The sequence below is a fragment of the Tubulanus polymorphus genome, chromosome 4, assembly GCF_964204645.1.
Source record: "Tubulanus polymorphus chromosome 4, tnTubPoly1.2, whole genome shotgun sequence".
In the NCBI taxonomy this organism is placed as follows: Eukaryota; Metazoa; Nemertea; class Palaeonemertea; order Tubulaniformes; family Tubulanidae; genus Tubulanus; species Tubulanus polymorphus.
The window spans coordinates 5,152,040-5,176,049 of NC_134028.1; the positions used below are offsets into that span (position 1 = coordinate 5,152,040).

The window sequence follows — 24,010 nt, forward strand, 5'->3', positions numbered from 1 at the left end:
CATGTATTTCCTTTTGGTTTTAAACGGGGACGTAAATATTTCCGTTTGGTTTCAAACGGGGACAAAAAACTGCTTTTGAACATTTTACGTATACAAGAAATTTCGTCGAGCTGAAATGTGAAAAATTATGAAAAGAAGATGAAGTACCCACTAGAAAATCATGTAACCATTCAATAAAAACAGCGCTTAATATACTTACAAAAATTACTTTTCATGCAATGAATATTCATGATATTTAAGCCAATAAATTATCCGACTCGTTTAATGAAACAACAGGCGTACCAGTTCATCATCAGTATCAGTACGGTGAGCTGCAGCTGCAGTGTTCAATATCCGACTGCAGCTACACCTATCAGGCAACCCCGACACTAACCGGTAAACACTTCAACCAGAACCAAATTTCATTTCATACCATAACCATATAATCGATATTGCAGGCATTGTTTGAAGATGTGGGTGCAATTGTTATAGGAGTAATTAGGCTGAAAAAGTAAATCCACAGCCAGGGATTTCAATGAACTCCATTTTGACAATAAGTGCATTTCATGCTTCTTATATGGAAAATGATTTTTTTTTGCAAATAGAAGATTTCGATGTATTTGTATATTTCTGGGTTTGAGATTCATATTCATCGTAAACGTTTATAGACAAGGTCCAATATCTTTCAAACAAATCCAGCTTAACAATTAAAACCACTACCAACCTTTACTGTCCATCAAATCAACATGCGCGCCTCCTTCCAAGAGGGCCAGTAAAATTTCAGTATTACCAACCAGCGCCGCCTGGTGTAAAGCCGACATACTGAAATTATAGAATAAAACATACAAGTTACGACGATGATGATAATACATTGTATGATACAGTCAATTATAACGAAGATCTGGAATTAGAAACTGATCTATCACAAAATTGTTGAAAATCAAGCCGAGAACAGTAGCAATGAAGCAACGAGACCGTAAACTGGGTTATCCGAAAGTACCGCCTAGAAATAAACATCATGCAAAGTTCTCAAACCACGTCTTACCTAGGATTCGGGGTAGCTACCGTAGTCACTAACATCGTTAATCCTTATTTTAACGCGAAAACTAGAGAACTTCAAATCGATATCCGCAGTAGTTACAGACCGCGACAGCACTACTACTACTGAACCAATATCGGTTCATAATAATAACCATCCACTAGATTTTATGTGTATGTACTCGAAATGAGTTTGCGTGCTAGTTTAAAAGATACATCAATCTCGTAACACGTATTGCCTCCAGGGTGTCGAACTTTTTAACCATTCTTGAAAAAAGTTTTGCCGCCAAAAACTACGTGGAGCAGACACAAAGAGCTGGTTCGTATGACCCCCAGTGGTCAACTGGGAGTATAGGTATAGCGTGTGTACGCAAGTCCAGATCACGAGTCCTCTACAGGCTTCCAACGCGTACAAACAAACATCAGGTTTTTCACATCAAAATGAACTAGAACTGACAGTTAGTTCAAGCATGTGTTCACCACCACTGAACTCACCCTCCACCTATACCGCACATCTCTATATATCGGAAAGTGTTTTCTTTATGTTATACCGGCATATACAACACACTTTATAAGACAAACAACTAGAAAATGTCTTCCAAGTAAATAAGCCAGCTTTGCTGCTGAGCTATTGCCCTTAAGCGGCTTCCGCGGTAATAGATCCCCTCCGTACTTCAATCATGTAACGAAATCAAAAATCCATAAAGTCGCCGAGAAAGTATTTCGCTAATAGCTTTTTTAAAAGTAAACAGAGTCATCTCTAAGTGCTAGAAGACACATCCATACATTGTCTCAGCCACGCCGCGCGCTTTTGATGATTAGAAATTTTCTAGAATATGTGTCATCACGAAAATGAAAAATATCACGTTTTTCCACGCGGTGACAGAAACGAATGGATTTATCTTGCAAAGTGAATACAGTTCACACCTTAGTTCATATCCTTACATATTCTCCCATAATATGAGCAGATGTATATGTATTCATTATGTTGTGATGGGCTCCGCTTACATTTAAACATATTACGCAAACAAACTGAATGTTAGTTTCCATTGATTGGAATATAAACATATATACATGTAACGATCCTGAATCTGCTCCTGATGTCCATTAGTTCGTCCGTTTCCAGCCAAGTTCGAAAGCAAAATAGGTAAAGTCTCGCTACCAAAGTCAGACTCTCGGTATGTCGATACCCGATACCAGCTTTATCCGATCAAACCGTCATCGCGAGGATTGAACTTTGACGAGAAACACCTTGTTTCCCTGTCACGAAACAATGTATAGTAATTACAAACCGCCCGCTGACGCAAGCTGGAATTTATTTTCCAGACACTTTGTGTGCGCGCCGAAATTTTTACAAACTCGGCACGGCACGCAACCAATACGAGCTTCATTACATGAAAAACACGATGGCCTAGATACGAAAGTGACAGATAATGGAAATGTAATCCACAAAACGTTGACCGCTGATATAGTCGTCTAGAATACTTCATCTCTCGATCATTTTCTCTACTCTCTCTCTCTCTGTTTATGCACACGCGTTTTATATAATATACGTATATACATATAATCCTGACGTATTACCGATAACCGATACTATCTCCCGTCTCGGAGACTAAACTCGTCGAACGAGTATAGAAACGATCATCGGTCTTAAAAACTTCATCGCCTTACGACTTGGTCGTCTCAGACGGCGGCGCGTTATCGCCTTCGGAAAATTGCATTCTTTTATACCTATTTTTGGTCGTTCATAGTGTTTATAGCGTCGATATTCGTCTCCTCCCGAGACAAATGGGAAATTATAAATAGCAGAAGATTATAAACGCAGGGAGTGAGCAGCTGATAACTAGAGATGACAGGAGTTAAATTTACACCGCAGACAATCACTGATGCACCCTACGCCTTGCACTATAGCTGTCAATGCTTTATTCGAAATAAGTCGGATATCCAGTATATTCCAATGAATTTATAATGAGGAAGTTTCAACAAAAAAAAAAAAAAATAAATTATAGATTTTATCCATCTACGAACACAGGTCTTCCACAAATTCCTTAAAAGAATGAGTAGCAGAAATGGAGTTTTTAATGGTCTTGTGAAGCCAGGATTCATGGGTTCGAATCGAGGGTGTAGGTTCTTGGAAAGCAGTTCTAATTTGCCCTTTTCTCATGCTTCTAACCAGCTTATAATACCATCAGCGGCTTCGAGGGCTGAGGAATAACAACAGATGAAGAAAAAGCAAAAAAAAACGAGGCGTCAACAGATATGAAGACGGTCGACCGGAGTAGCAAATATATCTGCTTAAGAGAAAGTTGACATATTTGTCCACAACATCGGTCAAATTTACCCATTTTACGAGAGTGGCTTGTCACATAGAGCATAGAGATATATCTGTCAGGCGATGATGAAATATTCTTCAAGTCATCGTGTCAGAAACTATATTTCATCAATGGCGCGCAGTCAATCTGGTAAATTACATTAGAAACCACTGATCCATTTATCAAAATATTCATTAATATCTCGCATAAATCGCGGAGCTCCGAGATTATGTCAGTTTCAATACTATGCACTATGCCAGTAGACATCTTTTTTAAAAGTTACATAACCAAAGTGCATTGCCCTGTGTACTTTAGTGTGAGAAGAGTGTCAACATCAATATCGAGTAGTGAAAAGGGAGCTTTATTTGGTCAGAAAACTCAATTTACTTTCCCAGTAGCTCTACAACTAGTTCACTGAAATCAGAAGAGGACTCTACGCTTGACTGTGGCGAATGAGGATTACACTTGTGGCAAGCGAGTATCCACCAGGTGTCACTAGTGTGCAATCGGGCAACGACGAACGGATTTCTTCTCAGATTCAATTAAAATCGATCTATTGACTTTTCAAACAACAATCATGCTATATAAGAATCTAGATAAAAGTTTGTTGAAAATAAACTAAATTTCGACTGTTTTCGCACCAAAATGCACGCCATCTAGTGGGATAGCTGGTGGCGCGGGTCCTCTTAGTAACACTTACCCATTGAGATTCCGTTGTAGAAACAGGCAAGGTTCCGGCGAACCCAACCACAGCATAAAATCCATTTGTTCCATTGTTCGAGAAGTCCGATTATTTACACTAACATAACGAACCGACACCTAATCCGTAGATAATCCGTAGTTAATCCGTTTATCTAATCAAAGTTCATTTTTCGATCGATAGAAAACGATTCAATCACGGGCGGCGGTGGCCCGTTCCACGAGCGCAGATTCCGTCGTTTATCTTTTTGAAAAATTAAAGCGTTGCCGATAAACTGATCAATCTCTTCACCGAGAAGGGAGTATAATCCGTCCCTCGGTCGCGCGAAATTAATCTAATCATAACACTGAGTTACGATCGATCCATTCTTCATCCAGACGCGTCTTACTATAATACATACGCAGACGTTCATATATTTGCTTACGGTTTTAAGGAATCTAACTCTTCGCGCTTTGTAGTAAAACTTCCGCGAAAAACGAGTTAGACTTCTTAAAACCGCCGCCACATAATAAACTTCGTGTTTTCTAAAAGTCTAACGACGTCTTGAATAGGTATAAAACTTGTTTAACCAGGATATATCACGAAATTCCTGATACGAAAAAAATCCTACATTCAATTCAGTTAAAATGAAGGTTTTCAACTAATGCTGTTTTATCCAAAGCATAAAACATAGCGGCGATCACACAGAGACGATTTGGCCCGGGCCAAATTGGCATCAATGCTTAAACAAAGTGAACTGAGTCACTTCCGGAACCAGTTGACCCGTGCTAAAATTTGGCTCCGGGCCTGGGCCAACTTTTTGGTCATGCCAAACAGGCACGGGCCCATTTGGCATCAGTGTGAAAGGTTTTTCCGAGCCTAATTTTGCACAGGCTAACATAAACTTACTGCTTAATTCCTAGCTTATATCACTGTTTATATCTCTAGATTCCTGACATGTTTCAAAACACCTAGTTTATTCTTACTAGTTAAATAAAGGTTCTTAACTGATATATACTGTTATCCAAAGCGTAAGATATGTAAACTTACTCCTACACTAACTAACTGCTTAATTCCTAGGTTATATATCACTGTTTCAATCTCCAGATTCTTGACATGATTCAAAATTCCTCGTTCATTCCTCCTTTATTGAATTCATAGACACGTTTCATTATTCCCGACGAGCAAAAATTCCTTATTCCTAGTTTATTGAATCCGAAGCAACTCCGCCTTATTCTCGCAAAACATAATCCCTTAAATATCAACTAGCAGAGCGAAACGCAAGTTGTCTCTATACTGATAAATCCTCGATCTACAGACTCGAAACCCAACAGTTTTAAAGATTCACAGATGCTGCTCGAGAAGAGACTGATTCCTGAGCGGATTCTAGATGATAAAACACGTTGGAATTTGATTACGCCGTGAATATGTACCACACATGCTGCCGTTCCAATATCAGGTTTATTTACCGGTATATTACATTCAGTTTTTCAGATATACATTACTTACACCCCACGCATGTTTCTTTCTGATCTTTCTGATCTATCATTATATACTGTTGGCGGCTTATCAAAAATTAGTTACTTGATGCACCGCCTTCAGATTTAGTGAATCACCAAGTCCAACGAGTCTCAAATCCTAAACTGTTGATCAAATTATCATGCATATCTAAATCTAATGTACAACTTGTAAATTCGAAAAAAGTTTCAGTTGTGAGATCTGGCTTAAGTCAAAACTAGCCAAATTTTCAATCAAATTAAAAGCTCAATTTGGTATCAAAGATTTTATGACCCAATTTTTCAGTTATGATATCTAACAAAGTCAAAAATAGCTAATTTTCGATCAGATTCAAAGCCTAGTTTGGTTTAACAGATTTCAGCTCTTTTTCTTACTTAATAAGCAAGAGTGCAGAACTGAGCCTAGAACCTTATATACTAAAATCTGATGAAGAGCTGGGTCGATGACCTCTATAAAACCATGTTACTAATTCAATTAACAGAACTGGACTATAATTATGATGTGGATAATTTGATTTGTGCAAATCTACGGTTATCGAAGGCCTCCCAGAAGACAGATGCTTCCCGATTTGCCTAAACCCTCCACAAATCTCAGATTACTAAACGATTCTCTTTGTCTCGACTCAGCGATGATAAACATGTGACCACATGTTCACTTAAATCGTGTCAACAAACAATCTCAAAGTTTATCTCACAAGATTCGGGGATTATCGAGATTTTGCTACTTTGAAAACTGGAATAATTCGAATGCAGTCGACTTGAAGTATATTTACGATAAAATCTGTCTCCTTACAGTGTGAGAAACGTGCTTTCAAATAGTCAAAGCAGACGTGTGTTTGCCGATGTTAGTGTTATATGTAAGACAGAAGTACACTTGAATCCCATTTTACTGTGAGGATTGAGGAAAGACTTCCATCGTCAAGAGGATGAGGAGCGTAACCGCGACCGCTCTATGTATAGTACCGGTGTAACCTATGATAGAACTTCCGGGCCTCAGAAAGTGTTCAAGGTCAAAACTAATCAAGGTCAATTCTTTCCCAATGATTTTTCTATCACGCCAGGTTATTCGGTTCTTCTCATCAGAAACTACGCAAGAAAAAGATTTTCCTGTTCAAATTTGAGTTTCATCGTTACTACAGAATAACTACAACTGATTAATTCAAGAAAAAGAAGAAAGTTAAACAGCATATATGTGTTATAGAACTCCAGTTATTTGCAAGATTAATTTCCAGCATATTGCCAGCGTATAGGAAATAACTTCCGATAGATTCCTCCCTGTAGCACTTCAAGAAATAAAAACGAATGCCAGCAAGCGAGGTCAGAGAGTTTCAAATAGGTCTCCAGTTCCAGTTTTAATTAACTCGCATATTTCTACATGAACACTTACGTTCGATTCAATTAACTTTCAGAATATTTTCCTGTGATGTTCATTGACTTGCATAGTTTCCCAGCCCCACATATATATATATATATATATATTATATATATATATATATATATATATATATATATATATATATATATATATATATATATATATATATATATATATATATATATATATATATATATATATATATATATAATATATATATATATATATATTATATATATATATATATATATATAATATATATATATATATATATATATATATATATATATATATATATATATATATATATATATATATATATATAATATATATATATATATATATATATATATATATATATATATATATATATATATATATTATATATATATATATATATATATATATATATATATATATATATATATATATATATATATATATATATATATATATATAATATATATATATATATATATATATATATATATATATATATATATATATATATATATATATATATATATATATATATATATATATATATATATATATATATATATATATATATATATATATATATATATATATATATATATATATATATATATATATATATATATATATATATATATATATATATATATATATATATATATATATATATATATGATAGGTTCTTTAAACTTGTTAACTTTCCATCAAAGATACAGAACATATCGTTACGTCGCGCTATGTGATATATATATATATATATATATATATATATATATATATATATATATATATATATATATATGCTGTTTGTCATAGGAATTGACAAGCTAACAGTAAGATGACCCGGCCTGACCGCGGATAAATTCAGGACTAGTAATCAGTTCGGATGGCAGCAGTTATTGGTTGATAATCCAGTTATCAACAACCAATACTGTTCTGATATAACGAACGTTACGCTACACCACGAATGTCGAAGTATTTCTAACAGCAATTGCGACCAGAATTCATGATAAAAATACCTAAAAAAAATGTACTATTACGATTTCAAAATTTCCTGACTATAAAAAATTCAGTGCAAAAACCTTCTAATAATTTTCATTACTTGCCATCCTAACTCGAAAACTTTCTTCAAAAAATTATGTCGACATCAGTTGAAACCTGTTACGCAATACCTAGACCTGTCTACTATCTATTCCTTCGTGAACACTTCCTGAACGCTTCGCACAGCTGGATCTGACCATTGGACAATTCGCACTGAGATTCGTCAATTTAGTGATATAACATCTCAGCTGTATCTAACATCTCAGCTATATCTGTATCAGTGAAGATGTCCTACTGTATCCGCAGCTTCAGCTACAGTAATTACCTTCATCAGTTACATTGACCATATAAATATACAATCAAATTTCTATTGACCGCTGGGGATCAGCGAGGATCATCGAGTACGCACTAATAAACCTACTACTACCGTACTCCTTATCCTAGTCCAAGACGCCGTCCAAACTTTATCACAACTAAAACCTAACGATTGCTATAGAACTTTCTTTCGCGACGCTCCTACTGACATTTTCAGCTTCCGAAAAAATTTCTAGACGGTTGCAGTTAAAACCTCTCATCAACAACGTAATCCTAGATTGTAATATCCACATCACAGAGAAGACATTTTTCAGTTTCTAGACTAATCACAGGTACCAGTCATCAGAGAAACTCGGTTTTCACCTGGTAGTAAATAGAACTAATTGCTACTCTTTACGTAAAGGTGAAATATCCGCGACAAAGTAAATATACTCCAAACACAAGCATCGCGATGTGGAACGAAATTAATGTCGCAATTAGATTCGCTAGTTTTTCAGTAGCGGCCGCTGATTAAGACGAAGAAGGCTGGAGAAATAGAAACTCATCTTCACGAGAATCAATTTCTAAATGGGATAAACCTATGACAAGTCACACGTAAACACACACACCAGTTGTATCACCGAGCGCTACCGTCAATAAAATTAAAATTCATGGCTCAAATGATGGGAATGATGCGAGAGAGGCTGGAGCACTACATCGGATTTATATCCTCAACAGACGCGCGCTTTCATAGACGCATCAAATATTTCCATAACGTTCTGTGACATGAAGTCCCACTTGTTCACATCGCGCGCCAGTTTTCCGTCGGCGAAGTCGTAAACGATGTTGAAGTCATCTCAATGACTCAATAAAGTACGACGAACAGTCGCTGAAGGAGTCACTATAGCCGTGACGGCGAAAAAATCACGAACAACGCGAGAAAAATGATGATGTTGGTGACCAATGCTACGTTCATAATCCTTAGAAAGTTCAATTGTTGACACAGCGATGACCACGCTCGAAACGCGACCGTATTTCGGAGAGATGAGTTGTAACAAATCTCACTCGTATTATATTAAAGTGATTTCACGATCGTAGCGAATGTAAAGACAAGAGAAACTAAAGAGTGTGAGAGAGAGAGCGGCCGCGCTCAGCGATTGATGAGAGAGAGAGAGCGCGAGTAATAATAAAGATTCCAACTGACGATAAACTGTGAGTCACAATCCCCCGATCGCTCGCTCGCCGGACCGATTCCGCATCCGGGATCGTCGAGATCATCGCTGAGCTACAAGTTAGCAACAGGGTTGTCGAGGGGGACGCAGGCAATTCGATCGGTCAACAGAGGACAGGCGCGAGTTTTATATTTCGAGTCTCGATAACTCGTCGTTAGATACGATATTCATACGGTATCCACTCGTATTATACTGTCGTAAAAATGAATAAAAGATGAACTCGACGAAGCAAACTGTTGAAATCTATCTCTCTCAAACCGAGAACTTGATGACCTTTTTAGAGACCAATAGTGCAGTAAGATACAATGATCATTTGACTTCAGTCACAGATCCCACAGATTTTCATCTCAATTAAAAGTTGAACTTTCAAATCCTCAGTCAATATTGGATGCTTTGAGTATGCCTTAAATGGCTGCTTCAATTGTTCAAATGGTCAGCGCTCAATAATATTTCCAACCCTGTATTTGGATAATGCTGCACCAAAGATTTTTCATGATTAAAAGCTGGGTATTATTTTTCTTACTACAGCCAGTCAGCCCCAGATGTAAACCTGACGATACCATCTCTGGCCAATTGGAAATAAATTACTTTTTAACTAGCCCAGTTCTATATACGACATAACATGATCACACTACAGTCATTTCCAAAAGTATGAGGACCTTTTACAACGTTGAAACTCGCCGAGAAATTTTCATGAATCCGATGAACTTCACGCTGGTGACAGGACGTGATTTATAAGTAATGTTTAATTGTTTGTCGGTCAATCGCTGAAACTGACTCAGCAGCAGCAGCAGCAGCAGGAGCAGCAGCAGTGAGGGATGAGGACGAGCATCCGGGGACAGATTTACCAGTCGGTTACTCCATCACATAAACATATATACATATACAAACATAGATATCGGAAAACAATTATAATCGTGTAACGAAATCCTCGGAAAAAATCTTCAGCCGTTTTACAGCTTATTGAATTCAGGAGCTGTTTCTAGTGTTTTTCATCGGTTAATGGAGCGCATTCTTTAATTTTTCATCATCAAATAGCAAATCAACTCAGACGCTTGCGCTGAAGTCTTTTAGGTATTTTCCAAAAAAAAATACTCTTTCAAATGTCAGCGAACATAAAACGCGGAACGAAAGTAAAAATAACAGTCGATTCAACGGAGCGTCTGCCCGTCATTTATTTTTCAACTATTTACGTGCAGTAGTCGCGCGAACATTTTGTTTGATCAACACCGACTCCCACGTACCCCTTATTCAACGAGCGCACATCAGCTGAATTAGTAGCCATTTATTTTTCAAACGCTAAAATGATGCAACCGTAATAAAACACGAGATCAATTCTGTGTATCAATATTTATATAACTGACGATGACAGTAACGGGGGTCGGACGAGTCGACGTGTCTGTCCAACAGCGAGCGACGTAAATCTAAAACGACGCGGATCATTGGTAAACTAATTGTGGTAGACATCGATGTCACTCGGCTAAAACTTCGATTAATCCTCGCGGAGCGCGCCATAAAAAATTTGAGTCACTCGTCCCGGTTTCGGGACGCGTAGTTTATAGCAGCGAGATCTGTCAATTTGAAGGTCATCAGTTCATGCGTCAGATTTAAGCCGCGATCATGCGGAGACGATTTCGTGCGGGTCAAATTGGCACGGATCAGGCCCGAATCAAATTTGGCCCGTGCCTAATTCACACGCAAATCACTCAGTCGATATTAAAACAATGCTTAAACCGCGTCACTTCCGGAACCAGTTGCGATTCACACACAATTATTGAACCCATGCTAAAATTTAGCTCGGGTCTCGTCCGACGTCTTTGGTCAGACCAAATTTGGCCCGGGCCAAACAGGCACGCCCACTGAACCGTGTGAACAGTTGTTCCGGGCCAAATGTGGCAAACGCCAAATTTGGCAAACGCTCGTGCGATCGCGGCTTTACAAGGCTTTAGACAGGTCTTTGGTCTTAATTTCCTCAACAAGTTTTCCATCGTCCACAAAGTATGGAACTATATCCGTAGACTTGCGGAATCATCGGTAACAGACATCAGTATGTATCGGTATCTTATCTTGTACCGGTTGTAGAGTTTAATCTCATTCACGCGCGCGGGGATCGTATTAGTAATAGGGCCTAATGTTTTCGATATTGAGTCACATTTTTCTCAATGGTTTGTGGTGAGATATAAACTACAAGTTCAGCGATGATGACATGAACTATTGGATCACGCAGCAGCTACATAGCTAGTAAGTAGTAAATCTGCACTTCAAGGTTGAGAAACTTGCTACAACTATTCTGCGGGTTCACTTTTGACCAGTGACTCAGCAGAACGTACTGTATTTGCCCTTTCCAGCTTCGCTCTGTCAAGTTATTACATCTGCACAGGGATGGATGTTTTTCTTACAATCGAGTGTTGTTGAAAAAATAGAAATAGGGAAAATCTAAGGAAAAATAAGCCCACCAGAATTCATTTTTTTTAAATTATCATTTCAAATGCAGCAAATGCCATCTAAAAGCATCAATTTTTTCAAAAATTTCCGGGGAAGACCCCAGAATGCCCATTTGGTGAGGCCATGTGCCCCCTTTTCAAATTTTCTAGGTGCACCCTCCATGTATACATTTCTAACAATTTTTTCGAAGGAAAAATGCATTAAAATACAATAAATTCGACGCCTTTTTCCAAGACCACAGGTCCCTTTACAGCTAGATTAGTTCAAGCGACTAAGAAGAAACAGGTCAATACTGAAGAGTTCAATAGTATCAGATTCAGTGGTGATTTGGTGTCAATTTGGCGACACTGAAATCCCAGGCGTCTCATTTTCCAGGCTCCAGAAATATCGTTCGGCGATTCATTAAAACGCGACCACCAGCGATATATTCAGATATCAAAATCGCTATAAATCATCGCCGAGTCAAAGGCTAAAAGAGAGAGCGAGTGAGAATTGGACAGAAAAAAATCGACGGGGAATTTATGACATATCTATATCAGATCGGAGTTGGAAAGATATAGCGAGAGAGACCGCTGAGATTCACAGAGACACTATACACGGATACACTGTCACATCCAGTATCCACTCGCCGAGTACGACGGCATCACAGAACCACAGAGCGGGGTATGGGGTCTTCCTGGAATACTTTGAAGTTTTACCACCTCCACATACAATCTGAACGTTCATTGGGATGTTAGATTTGATTTTTCACATATCCAAACTAAGGGCAGCTTAAAGACCAAACTTATATGACTTGTGAGTCAATGAAAACTGAACTGCTGAGCTCAGTTTTACAGTAGTCTCAACCCTAAACCTGGTTTTAAGTTACATTGCTAAAGATTCTCTTCAATCCCTTGTTAGAAATCGATAGTAAACTCACCCATCATTATTCTGGTAGTTGACGTTCAGCTTTTTGTGACTTCCAATGATTTCTGAAAAGACACAAAAAAGTAAAAGGTTTAACAGCAATTTCAGAGTTGAATAGTTAACGGGGAAATGTAATTGGAATTGAAAAAAAATTTCTCATTCCGGCGAAATTAACCATTCGCTGAAATGAGCGCAAAAATTAAAGTTTCAATTTCGAACTGAAGGGCAGACGTCTTCATTTACATAAAACGGGATCAAGTTTCATCAGAACTCCGCGCGATTTTAATTCTAGACGGATTGATCCGAAATCGATCGAGATACCGAACAAAAATCGATCTAAGAATCGCTTGTTTCACTTAGAAAACATCGCGTAAAACACGACGAAAAAAACATCCCTTCGACAAATCGATTTCCGATGTTTCAGCAGGTTATTTTTTCCGATTGAAATTCTAAGAAATGTTTAGATACTGATTGCCAGTAATCAAGCCCGACTTCGAAAATTTTTCCATCAGATGAACCGAGCATTATATCGCTTAGTTCTTACTGATTAGTACAGATGGCAGCATCTACTAGGCTTAAAAATTGTTCTAAACCGTTGTGGGAATGTCAGCTTTCGGCTAAAATTCCTGAGATTAATTTGGGGATCCACCACTAGCTAAATCTTGGACTTCAATATTCCGAACTTCGGACAGACACTTACATATAACTATTTTTATCACAACTATCAGGTGTTTTAAACTACGTAAATAAATAAAACTTTACGGCTATCTAAATTAGCTCCATAAAACGAGCGATAAATTATAATTGACGTGAATACCCACTTGGCTTCGACGCGGCGGATGTGCTGAACACCACGGGCGGCTGTACAAAATTCATCTTATCAAAATCTTAAAAATGAATTACTACCATACTATTGTACGCGCGTTAAATGTTATCGTAATTTTTTTCTAAAGCCCGACTAGACTACGTGATGTGTCTAGCATACTTCCGAAAATATTCCAACGTTGAGGTAACCTCAGGACAAATTCATAATTTATTAGTTTAAACATCAGCACATGCTTAACATTAAACATTTTACGACCTAAATTCATAGGTAAAACCAATATGCTTGTAAATTCTTTTTCTTAAATTTAGAAATGTACTCGTACTACAACGCCTATACTTACTCAGCACTTGAACCGATCTGTAGAAATTAGAGCGAAAACTAGTACGGACTACTACTTTATAAATAAATCCCCGAACGGAAAAACGGAAAGTGTCAAAAGAACCGAATGTATAATCGGCGTATTATTACATGGGAGTGAATTAGTAATAACAAGATCGTGTTCGCTAAAAAGCGGCTCGACACGAAATCTCCGAGCGATTACGTAAAACTCGATCTGGCAGTCGCGGTTCCGCGCCGCGTTGATCATTGCTTGCATCATTTACTGCCAACAAATCTGTCCCATGACAACCAATTATAGGCTAATTTTTCAGTTAGACAAATATCGAATACAAATCGTGACGTGACGCTGCAAACACGACGTCAACGTTGGCGTCAGCAGCAGCATCAATCACAAACCACATGTTTCCTATTATCATCGTTATCTTACTTACATCTACTATCAAAAATTCATAAATAATTTTTGCTACCATTGATACAATGATGATGAAAAAGTCAGATTCGATTCTGACCTCCATTTCTATAGTTTTGGGTTAGATTCAGGCGGGATAAAGGTTCAAAAGAAAGGGGGTGTCTGCTTAAGAAATTAAGGGTCTATTTCCAAGAACTGCTGTGATTTCCGCATCCTATGATCATGTTAGGTCTAATTCTACTCGAGATCCCCAAATGCCGGTTTAATCAGAACTCCGGAACTAAGACTAGTACAGGAGCTGGGACCTAAGACAGGGAGGTGACTATAGCAACTGTAACCAGTTATAATTTGACAAGAGACATCAAGCTAAGGTAAGGGCTGATACAAGCATAGACAGGTAAGAGTGGAAGGTCAAGACAGGTACAGGAGCTGATACAGGTAAAGACAGGTAAGACCTGATTCAGGTAAAGACCTGATACAGGCATTAAGACAGGTAAGACATATTACAGGTAAGAGCTGATTCAGGTAAGAGCGGATACAGGGATACAGGTAAAGACCCGATACAGGCATTAAGACAGGTAAGACATATTACAGGTAAGACCTGATTCAGGTAAGAGCGGATACAAGGATACAGGTAAAGACCTGATACAGGCATTAAGACAGGTAAGACATTTTACAGGTAAGACCTGATTCAAGTAAGAGCGGATACAGGGATACAGGTAAAGACCTGATACAGGCATTAAGACAGGTAAGACCTATTACAGGTAAGAGCTGATTCAAGTAAGAGCGGATACAAGGATTCAGGTAAAGACCTACGGGTAAAGACAGGTAAGACGTATTACAGGTAAGATACCTGCATTTATAGAGCGGATATTAATTCAAACCGATTCATTAATTGCCGGATTAATCATTGCTTCGATTCTAAGAGTGTTTCGTTCGTCGCGAGAGACGGCGACGACATAAATATGATTCTGAACCTTCGTCGCATAGATTAGTGCACGGTAAACACGACTGCTCGGACAAATCATTAATTATCCGCGGCTCCCGTATTTATCCGCGTCCTTTAAAACCACCCGGCAGGTAAAACATCACGCGATCTCTCGGCAAACCGGTTTACAACGGATACAAATTATTCCGACTCGATGATGGCTGGTAACTTTTTCCGAGCGAAACGGAACTACGCGCTAATTGCCTGACATCAATCGGCCTCGTAAAATGTCGAGAAGAGGAATGCAGACGCAGTTAACAGATTTTTCATATTCACGAAAAACTAATGAATATCGCTTTTGAAGATAACGATGAAAAGTTCAGATAAGTTACAGTATTCATCCTCTGATTTCGATTTACTGGTCAACTTAATTACAATCATTTCCACACAAATTTGTCTATTTCCTTAGAACAAATCAATTTAGTGATATTCATCGCTAGAAGCTATACAACAACGAGTTTACCTGAAATGGCAGTCATTTTCAGAAACTTCATCGCTAACTCATACAGTTGGAAGCGGTTTATCTGACGCGACAGAAAATGACGCAACGAAAAATTTCATGTTATGTAAAATATGAATATATATATATATATATATGGCAGGTGTTTAGACGTACTAACAGCTGTTTGAGCAAAACATCCGATGAATAAATTCATTCATCATTGCATGAAATGCCTTTTCTTTTCATATTCACTACGCACATATATATCATTTCTTACAGCGAGACCTCGCAGTAAAGAAAGCATTCGAAATAATTCGATTACGAATGATACAATGAAATCGCTGCGAGTTTTGAAAACAAGATGATTTAATTTTTGCGATGACGACGACGAGTGTGAGATAGTGGCGTGATACCTCCCACGTACTGACTGAGAGTGGACACAGCTGTTTTATATGTACGACACAACGAGCTGTTTAAAAAATTTAACCAATCCCCTCAAACAATGTCTCAATATTTCAATGAGCTTCCAGTGATAAATCTATAATCCAACTATTATTACGCTACAATTCGTCGAGTCTGGTTCGGCGAAAGTGTATTCGAACAAGCATTGCCGAATACGATTTCTAATCCGCGTTTCTCGGTCCCGAATGATCCGGATTAAATAGGGCCGACGACTGCTTTTACCCATATCTCTAATATCTCTAATTTCTCCTCTCTTGTCAGATTTCATTTTCGTCGCGTTTAAAACATCTCAGGTAGATACAAAAATTCGCCTGAAAATTGGTTCATTGTGGATTATGATTTCTTAGCGTTTATAACGTCTGCCTTTGCTGTACTGATTTTTCTCGTCTATTTATTCATGGACTCGAAAACGAATTCATTTTAAGAATACATGATTTATTCAACTTCTTCGCTTCCATTAAAGCACCGTACTTCAAAACCGGTAACGTCCAAAATTATGCGATTTAATATTATTCATTTGAATTTTATGATAATTTCAACTGTAACAGTAACTTGAATAGAATATGCAATGAATAGGATTTCTACAAAAACAGTTTTATGCTAATTAGATCATGAAAAGTCATGAACATTTTTGGCTCAGCTGGATGAACAGATAATGCTGCCACCTGTTCACAGTCAAATGTACTAACATACGTGGAGAGAAACCCACAACATTAACTGTTATTGCGTTTTTCTTACATTTCAGGTGGAATCCTTCCACCCATCTGCAGGGCTTGTTCCACCCGAAATGTAAGGTTTCTCTCAATGATAGTCATCAAAGCTGGAAATAGTCTCAACTATTAAACAAGCACTAACATACCATTAACATTTGGTTCACTGACCAAATGGATTCTAAATAATCTAATTCTCAACCAAGTTCGGGAATTAATAGGGAAATAAAGACGTATATCATTTGCGACATTATCACCAAAATTCTTAAGGGAAATTCTTCTCGGTAATAAAAATCAAACTTTAATCATGAACTTGATTAGAAACGACACCATAGTGTTGGCAAACTGCCCTAGGTAAACAGTAGATTCAATATCCAGCTAGTCCGGTGTCCGTGGATTAAGTCACACATTACAGTTCCTGTTCTGTTCCATTTTATTTGTTCAGTTTAATTGACAAACTGTGGACATTTCTAACCGAACGATTATTTGCGATTTAAATCTACCCGGTATAAGCGGATATCTATTTATACCTGATGCTCTAGGGACACATGATCGGGTGGAAAAAAACGTTCCGAGTCCCACCTACAACTAAAACTTCGCAATGGCAATCGCCTAACCATTGAAACTTAGACCTATCAACTGAGTCCTGGGCCAAGTCGGACGAATTTTTTTACCAAATATGATTATTAGAAGTCATTACTACTCCCCGTCTAAGCAGCAGACAGACCTCCTTGTCGGTGTATCACATGATCCGTAGGGATTAATCGAAACAAGCAGACAGCAGTTCCGGGAGTGGGCGAGCGAGCGCGGGTCAGATTACCCGACAACGTAAAACATTACGTAACTGGAAGATGTTCGCCATTATTACAATGGATACCAGTAACTGTAGACACTGTAGTTTTTAAAATATTATGATTATATATCATAAGTATAGTAAGGCACAAATACATACTGTATTAATGTAAAACATCTGCTGTCTGATTCTACATGTATTCGGGCCTGTCGTGTATTATTATTGCTCTATATAATAGTGGTATTGCTGCTATATATTCCACTGAATTTCATCATTCTAGTATCCTAGATGCTAATATCTTAAGGCGAAACAAGGGTGGTGTCAAATATCCTTGACCTGGCAGATTCTTTCCATCATAAATATCCGCATCAAGAGACCCGTGATAAAATCTTTTGAATGTATAACTAGTGGATGTGACGGAATGGTCAATGGCGCAACCTAGGCCACATTCACACTATCTCGTGTTAGTCTGTTCAACGAACAATCATCTCTACGAGCAATCAACTAAACGCTGAGATGATTGCTCGTAGGTCTGTTCCAATTTGGCCCGTACCAAAAGACCAATTTAGATTGAACCAAATAAATGTTGTCCGCTCATACGTGGTTTTTTTTTATTAGCTGTTGCAAGACGCAACATTGCAATTAGTTTCTATTCACACAGAGAAATTCTTTTATTTCAAAATTTAGATTCTGATCGGTCTTTTCAGTCAGTCGATATTCTAAAATTGAATGGACCAGTTTAGCACAGACTTTTTCACTGTGCGAATGCTTGCCCAAATCTTAATTACGGTAGAATGGTTTAGGGTCAGTGAAGATTTGATTAGAGGGTTTTCCAAGATTGGGGTTTCTTAGGATTAGACTAAATCATAAGCAGACAGTAATTATACCTGACCTATCATCCTAACCTTGACCTAAATAAATTCTATTGCGAATGTCAGGCGACTATCACTTCACAATCGTGAAAATTCAGGATCCCGAGGAATGGTTTGATGAATATAGGTGACTAATATTTCAAATTTTCCGCAGTTATTGGATTACGAGTGGTGAGGGTTTGTGTTACAATAAAAAACTGTAGAAATAAGTGGTTTGCCATATAATCAGCTCTCACGCGGACATTGTCTCGAAAATACTACTCAATTAGTAAAACACTCATCTAGCTCTGTATTAGTTCATACGGTACAAAGCAATAGAATAGAAAATAGGCAACAATAAATTTTGTCGGTCAAGATCAGAACCTTTTCACCGAACACAGCTGCCAAATATGTTGTATCAGCAATTACTATCTTGCTGTTTCTCTTTCCGCCGTCAGATGGAGATCGGATATTTGTAAAAAATAAGTTGATTAATTATCAATTATTGATAGAATCTACCGAGGATCACTTCCGGGTGTAGAAGTCATTAGAGTAATTGATTAAACACACTTCTATTTGCTTTGGGGCACGCTCAGCTCAAACATACTGTTATCATATTGAGAGTCTGTTCTAATCATTGACAGCCTGGTCAAGAAGTCAGCCATGCAAAAGATGTCCAAATTATAAGATAAACTTAACAGTACATAATCAGACGAATAGATTACCAAATATGGTTGAAACCCACTCTATACGTAAATTTAGAAGTTTAAAAGAAAGAATCTATTACTAGAAAATAAAAAAAAAGATTTAGCTTTTTATCAATTTGTACATAGTGGGTATTAACAAATTCAACATTTCAATTGATCTTCACTTCATTCTAGAAACAAATACGCCATAATATCTACTATGATATATTCAAGGATAATCCATTCATTTAAAAGTTTCATTAGTAAGATATTGAAAAAATATGATTTACCAAAAATGAAACAGATTTTAGTTGCAGTCAATTTAGAGAAAAATTTCATCGTGGATCAGATTCTCTGGTTCAAAAATGTCATACGTTCTAAATCGCAATTATGGATCAATACTCGGCGCTGACAGAGTTATTTCTGTCAGCAAAACTTTTCAATTATTCTTCTTCATTTGTCACTTGAGACGTTTTTATGATCCGGCCGTCAAATGTCAACCGATTCGATTCAGTGCGGATCAAATTTTCGTGTCAATCACTCGAGTCAAATTCGGCACACGGCAGAATGTCAGATAGATCAGTAAAAACAGTCGGAAATTGAATATTCTATGAATCGCTCCATTCAATTCATATTTCATGGGTGACGGAGTAGACATATTTTTTATGCTAATTCACGTTTTCGAAAAAATGCCGAATAATACTACTTTGTGTACGCTTACAGATAGTGGGTACTTCTAGAGAAGAACTGTCACACACATTATATTCAAGATGTCTCTTTGTTGAGACAATAATCGAAAGTGTAGTGTCACCTTGAAACACATTAAACAGAGATAAAAGCCTATTGTAAGAAGTGCCAACCGATGACACCAAATCAGTTCCCAGACTGAAAACTGCATTTTTTCAACTGCATTTAACTTAAGCTCATCCTGGCAATAACAGATATTTTGAAATATAACTCGAAATATAAGAGTAAGCTCAGAGCTTAGCAAGCTCCGGTTATCAAAAAAGGAATCACCATCCATTGATTGCTTATAACAATAATTTGCATATTTAGAACCGGGTTTGAAAATTGCGTGTGCGGCGATTTCATCTACTAAATTAGAGACACTAAATTTGAGCATCTCATTATATGTCATCGGTTCATATCACAAAAAATAGGTGGCGTAACTACGTGACTGAAAGTTCCGATCCGACCAATGCAAAGTCGTCAAAGTACAATGGAACTTCAGTTATTGTGACTCGTAACTTCAGCGGGACAAAGGCAATTAATATTTTCCAACTGTATGAGTTAGCTGCAGTCACCGCTGTATGCAGCTAAAGATTTAGCATTTAACATCGATCGATCATTACTCCCTGTATCCCGTAAAAATATCCACTTAACAATAAAAAAAAAAATCTACGCGACTTAACAATGGTTTCTAATCCTAGACGCGACAGTGGAAGTACCTGAATGCAGCGGTATCAGTGCACCTCACTGACAGGATATTAGTCTGTCACTTAACCACCATTGTGTAATAGTCTAAAGTGACTGCTGTTACGACGGTTGTACGCGAGTCCTTTTCAGAGTACGCCCGATATTACAGTTTGTCTACAACTCCATCGGATACAGTATCGAGTAACAAATATAGATTTTGCTGTTAAAATGATTTTTAATAGCCTGAGAGCTCTCAAGAACTGGTTATCCGAGCCGAAAAGTACCAACAATGATCCGAGATTTTGATCGAAATTACCCAAATTTCAAATAGGCCTATTTCATGCTACCTATAAGAATAGATATAATGACCTTTTTGTCAGTAATAACAAAGATTTTATGGGACCTCGACTCACAGAATGGACTGAAAAGTTTTGATTACTCATACCATGGACTCATACTGACACAATACTGACAAAATTTTAATGAAATGTAGAGTAGTTCTCCGAAACGGACGTCTGAAGTTTCTACTGTCTTTCAGAATTCTAAAGTTTGAAAGTGTTATTCAGTCCTTCATTCATTCAATAAGATAATCTGACCTGAATCTATCTAAAGAGTTGAAATAGTGGTCTATACATGAATGAACTTTCGATAAAAGTGATATAACATTGAAGGGAACAAACTACACTGGCCTCCGTTTGAACTGAGGTCCTTACAGAACAAGTGGAAGCCAAGCTGATTCACCAACCATTACATACAGACGAGCTTGATGCACTTGAATCTATCAATTCCTGCTTTTAGAGTTGTTGTTCTTGCTTCATAAGAAAGTCTTCACCAAATCTCAGTATTATCTGCTACTTCAGTGGCACACATTTCATTACTTATCATCAGTACTGCAGACAATGAGTCAGTAAACCTTGGGTTAAGATTGTCCCGACAAAACGCTCGAAATCTGCAAACCTTTTTACCAAAGCGATTACTCAATTTGGTGGACTCAATCGAAACACTAGGTCATACGTATTTCAGCTTTTGGACCACTGAACTACTGATTCATAGAGCAATTCAAACAAACAAAACAACATTGATTTCATCCTTTTTTCTCATCTTTAAAAAACAAACTTCTACTATATTACTTATTTTTCACCAGTTGCAACATCTTTCCCCGGATTTAGACCGAGCATCACCTATGATGATAGGGGCCCCTAGCGCGGCAAGGCGTATTCAAGCTCGTTCAGCAGCATAGCCGCCGTCATATGAAGTTTACGACTATCAAACCTAAATTTCGCCCATTAATCACAGCGACAATGTCAACGATGCTGACATGATTAATTTGATAGGCATCATTCGTATAATTATAATAATCAGCCAACAAAATGTGCCATTGAAAGAATAAATTATGTTTTTGGTACAAGCTCTCTCACTCCTCTACCATTACCGAACGTCATTAGACGGTATTCCCAATTTCTCTTTTTTTTTGTTGATAATGACACAGATTTTTTTCCAATTTAATAATAATGACAACGATAATAGCCGCTCGCGCCACTAATTGTAATATCATCAACACGTGTATATATATGTACGTATTTATTCTTTATGGTGCCGTAATTGAAGCTTTGTTAAAAGTACCGAACGAACGGGACTCGTTATTGAATTCCACAATTATCATGATTTACGAGACAGGGTCACAGCCTCACCTGATCATCTCAAACATTTTCAAAATTCCGCTCGAAACATTTTCATTGACATTTTTCCATGTATAAAACTGGGACCAGTTGCTCGTAAGGCGGTTAGAGTTAACCAGTGGATAGTTGACATAATGACAATCAAAAGTTCATAGCTATTATGGTATTAATCCACCGGTTATCTTTATCCAACTTTTGAGCAACTGGCCCCAGGCTTTTATGATGTATCACTCGAAATCATTGATCCACGAGTAAAAAATGTAAAGCTCTCGTTACTTTCAGGTCTCTACTGACCGTTCTCAATTCAAAAACATTCATCAACTTATCGTAAGACCCTGCAGGATACAATGTTTGTTCACTATCTGGTTTTTCTATTGTATTTTGCGAGAAATGGCAACAATAAGGCTTATTTTGATTTTATCGAATCTGCCCCAATTTTCACTATCTATGCAGCGTTAAATACTACTTCTATCGAATGTGTCTATTTTCTATACGGCGTTGCTCATACTTTTTTTTTCAATAAGAGATTGGCTTGTTTGTGATAATTGATACTTCATGCTTAATGCTTTCAGATGTACATTTTCCCACATAGACAGATAATGAAGCAAAAATGATATATTTACTCGTACCCAGAAACACAGCGGCGAAAATCGGATGATTCTCTTTTTTGTTAGACGCAGAGTGATTTGTATCGCATACACCACAGTGGCCACCGGTGGCCATCGGTGGCGACCGGTATCCACCAGTGGCGATGAATTTCAATGAAATCAAATCACCGTCAATGTTTATTTAATGAATTGAATTTATAAATAACTAATCATCAAGAGTTGATGTAAATGACAGAAGAAAATGGTACGAAGTGCCGCAAGGATTCGATGAAACCTGCAGGTATCATGAGATCCTGTTCTAGGATTGAGTTCGGAGCTACGGCGCATCGGAATATAGCCCGTGCCAGATTGGGCCCGATCAAAAACATCAGATCAAGCCCGAGCCAAATTTTAATACGGGTCAAATTACAGCGTGTGAATTACTACTGGTTCCGGAAGTAACTCACTTCGCTTTGTTTAAGTATTGTTTAGTATCAAGTCAGTGGTTTGTGTGTGAATGCGCTCTCTAATTAGGCATGGGCCAAATTTGACTCGGGTCTGATCCAGGCCAAATCATCTCTGTGTGATCGCAGTTGGCCTCAATCATCAATCGTGTTTCATTCAGAGTAAACCAATTTTACAAAGAAAATATTTGATTCCTAAGTCCATAGGTCAATTCCATATGTTTGGTGACAATGCCGTACAAACGATCTACCGCGACAGAGTTTTGTACTGTAGCAGTCAATACTGTCCCAGCTGAGCGAGCGAGGATGTACACATCGAGTGATTGTATACTCGAAACCAAACGGTAAAAAATTTTTCTGAAATTACTCGCGAAGAAACTCGATCACTTGCTTAATATGTAAAACAACTCCGAATCGATAGCGTATAGCTGCAGCTACGGGTGGGATACAACACGCTTTGTTTCATCAACCAGCTAATAATCAATATCTCTATATTTTTCAGGCGATGAAATTCATTCGCAGGCCGCAATCAGATCACACCGT

At 37.6% G+C, this 24,010-nt stretch overlaps 1 protein-coding gene across 3 annotated transcripts in view; it reads right to left on the reverse strand.

Annotated features, from left to right (window-relative positions):
• The window catches only part of LOC141904707 (uncharacterized), a 76,921-nt gene that overhangs the window by 41,146 nt on the left and 11,765 nt on the right, over positions 1 to 24,010 (reverse strand). For all 3 annotated transcript variants that reach the window (XM_074793342.1, XM_074793341.1, XM_074793340.1), the window contains exons 2-3: positions 12,829 to 12,880; positions 704 to 801 (exon numbers count right to left, since the gene is read on the reverse strand). In XM_074793342.1, the coding sequence (XP_074649443.1) occupies positions 704 to 801; positions 12,829 to 12,880 (150 nt within the window). The remainder of the gene's footprint in view (positions 1 to 703; positions 802 to 12,828; positions 12,881 to 24,010) is intronic.